The sequence below is a fragment of the Aplysia californica genome, unplaced genomic scaffold, assembly GCF_000002075.1.
Source record: "Aplysia californica isolate F4 #8 unplaced genomic scaffold, AplCal3.0 scaffold01533, whole genome shotgun sequence".
In the NCBI taxonomy this organism is placed as follows: Eukaryota; Metazoa; Mollusca; class Gastropoda; order Aplysiida; family Aplysiidae; genus Aplysia; species Aplysia californica.
The window spans coordinates 47,096-49,471 of NW_004798803.1; the positions used below are offsets into that span (position 1 = coordinate 47,096).

Consider the following 2,376-nt stretch of genomic DNA (forward strand, 5'->3'; position numbering starts at 1 on the left):
AAAAATCGATTTTTTAAATTTTTATTTAAAAAATATAAAAAAATCACCAACCCCGAAACCCAATCAGGGACGGCAAAAATTAGAACATCAGATTGTACGACCTTGAACAAAATGACAGGAACGGGGACGGCAAAAATTAGAACATCAGACTGTACAACCTTGAACAAAATGACAGGAACGGGACTGGTTTTGAAGTAGTGCATGTGCTGGTGGATAAAACCTCCTCTCAAATTCCCCGAGATTCAGGATAGTAGGCAAACCTGAAATCTTAGATCACACGCACAAAATGATCTAAATCATCCTTTCCCACTCACTAGAAATTAACTTCACTGTGAAAAACTAGAGCAATAATCCTTTTAACCCAGCCTCGCCTGAGATGCGAGACAAATGTCCCTGACCCTGACCCACCTGAGCGGCAAAAGGGTTGCTCTTGAGCAGGGCGGTGAGAAGCTGCAAGGCGTGGCGGCGTACGATGCTGGACTTGTCGTGGAGTCGCCCCACCACCAGGGCCATCAGCGACTCTTGTTGGAGCAACGGCAGGCACTGGGGGGAGAATAGTTGGTTTTAGGAAGAGTTTTACGGCACTTGCAACACAATAAGGTCATATAAGCACCAAAACTTAGAGGTATTGCTAGAGAGTAACATAGCAAGAAGAGAGGGAGGAGAGAGACACCACTAAGAGATGTCTGATAGGAAAGAGGGAGGAGAGAGACAACACTAAGAGATGTCTGATAGGAAAGAGGGAGGAGAGAGACACTAAGAGATGTCTGATAGGAAAGAGGGAGGAGAGAGACAACACTAAGAGATGTCTGATAGGAAAGAAGGAGCACACCACAAAAGAGCACCTGCCCACCACCCACTCACCTGCTCTGTGACAATGCTCAGCCATATCTGCAGCACTTTGCTCCGGACGAAGGCGTTCACGTCGTGAATATGATCCTGGACTCAGCAAAGGAAACAACGACATCAGGGGGTGAATACATTTCTCACACAACAGTGATTATTCGGCAATAATGGAACATTGATAAAGAACATGCAAATTTACAAAACCTTGAGTGTTATCATTGCAATACTCAAGAACGCTAAACCAAGTTCGGTATCATTCAAGCATTAAAATTTGAGTAATTTTAATGTTTAGTTTTAGTAAATGTTTTACAGCACTTGCAACACAATAAGGAGGAGAGAAAAGGATGCTAAATGTTCGATAGGAAAGAAGGAGCAAACCACACCAGAGTACCCGCCAACCACCCAGGATCAGTACCTTACGACACAGAGGCAGAAGAAGGGAGTGGCACACTAGGAGGGATAAAGACCCCTTCGACACATCTACCAAACACTTCAACTAGAAGGAATTAACAAGCACAGAATTTGGTTTTTGTTTCAGTAAGGTTATACTGCGCTCTAGCTGTATAAGGTCATATGAGCACCAAGGGGTGGGTGTCAACAGAGAAGTCCAAACCGGGAATCAGGCTTACTCTGCTCACCTCTCTAGTCTCTAGCCTCAACAGCACAAAGTCTGCTGCGACTATCAAGGCACCCCGGAAATAGCAGTTCACAAAGAGTGACAAACATAACAAGGAAGTAGAGGAGAAATGACGATAGTAAGGATGAGGAAAGAAAAAGCAGCAGTTCCCCCTATGTTGTTCCGGCACAGTATGAGCATGACATTGATAAATCAGCCCATTTACAATTCTACTGTGCGTAAGAACATGTTGATATTCCCTCTTTGGGAATGGCCTAAAGACACTTCAGTCAGTAGCACTGCTCTGGTGGTGGTGGTGGTGGGGAGGGGGAGGAGCAAAGGATTGAATCAACAACCAGGAAGAAAACCACTAGACAGCACAAGGCCTACCTCTAGCTTCTCAAAAAAAGCGTCTCTGGTGAGCCGCGACTTCTCGTCCAGCTCCTCCTTACACAGGTAGGTGGTGAGAATACTTCCCATCATGCCCAGAACGCCGTTCCTCAACGTGTACGACTGAGAAAACACACGGTACACCATTGTTCATTATGTTTCAGTAAGAGTTTTACAGCACTAGCAACACAACAAGGTCATAAAAAGGCCAAAAATTAGAGGTATTACAAGAGAGTAGCAAACAGATAAAAAAGAGAAGAGATAAGAATGACAGAAGTTTGAAAGGAAAGAAGAAGATAGAGGTTTGTCAGAGTAAAGAGAAGAGATAAGAATGACAGAAGTTTGAAAGGAAAAAAGAAGATAGATGTTTGAAAGGAAAGAAGAAGATAGATGTTTGAGAGGAAAGAAGAAGATAGATGTTTGAAAGGAAAGAAGAAGATAGATGTTTGAAAGGAAAGAAGAAGATAGATGTTTGAGAGGAAAGAAGAAGATAGATGTTTGAAAGGAAAGAAGAAGATAGATGT

At 43.2% G+C, this 2,376-nt stretch overlaps 1 protein-coding gene across 1 annotated transcript in view; it reads right to left on the reverse strand.

Moving 5' to 3' along the window:
• LOC101860550 (condensin complex subunit 1) overlaps positions 1–2,376 on the reverse strand; it is a gene marked incomplete at both ends in the record, with an annotated part of 38,508 nt that overhangs the window by 26,346 nt on the left and 9,786 nt on the right. The window contains 3 exon segments of the mRNA XM_035973616.1: positions 409–543; positions 865–939; positions 1,853–1,975. Of these exon segments, the coding sequence (XP_035829509.1) occupies positions 409–543; positions 865–939; positions 1,853–1,975 (333 nt within the window).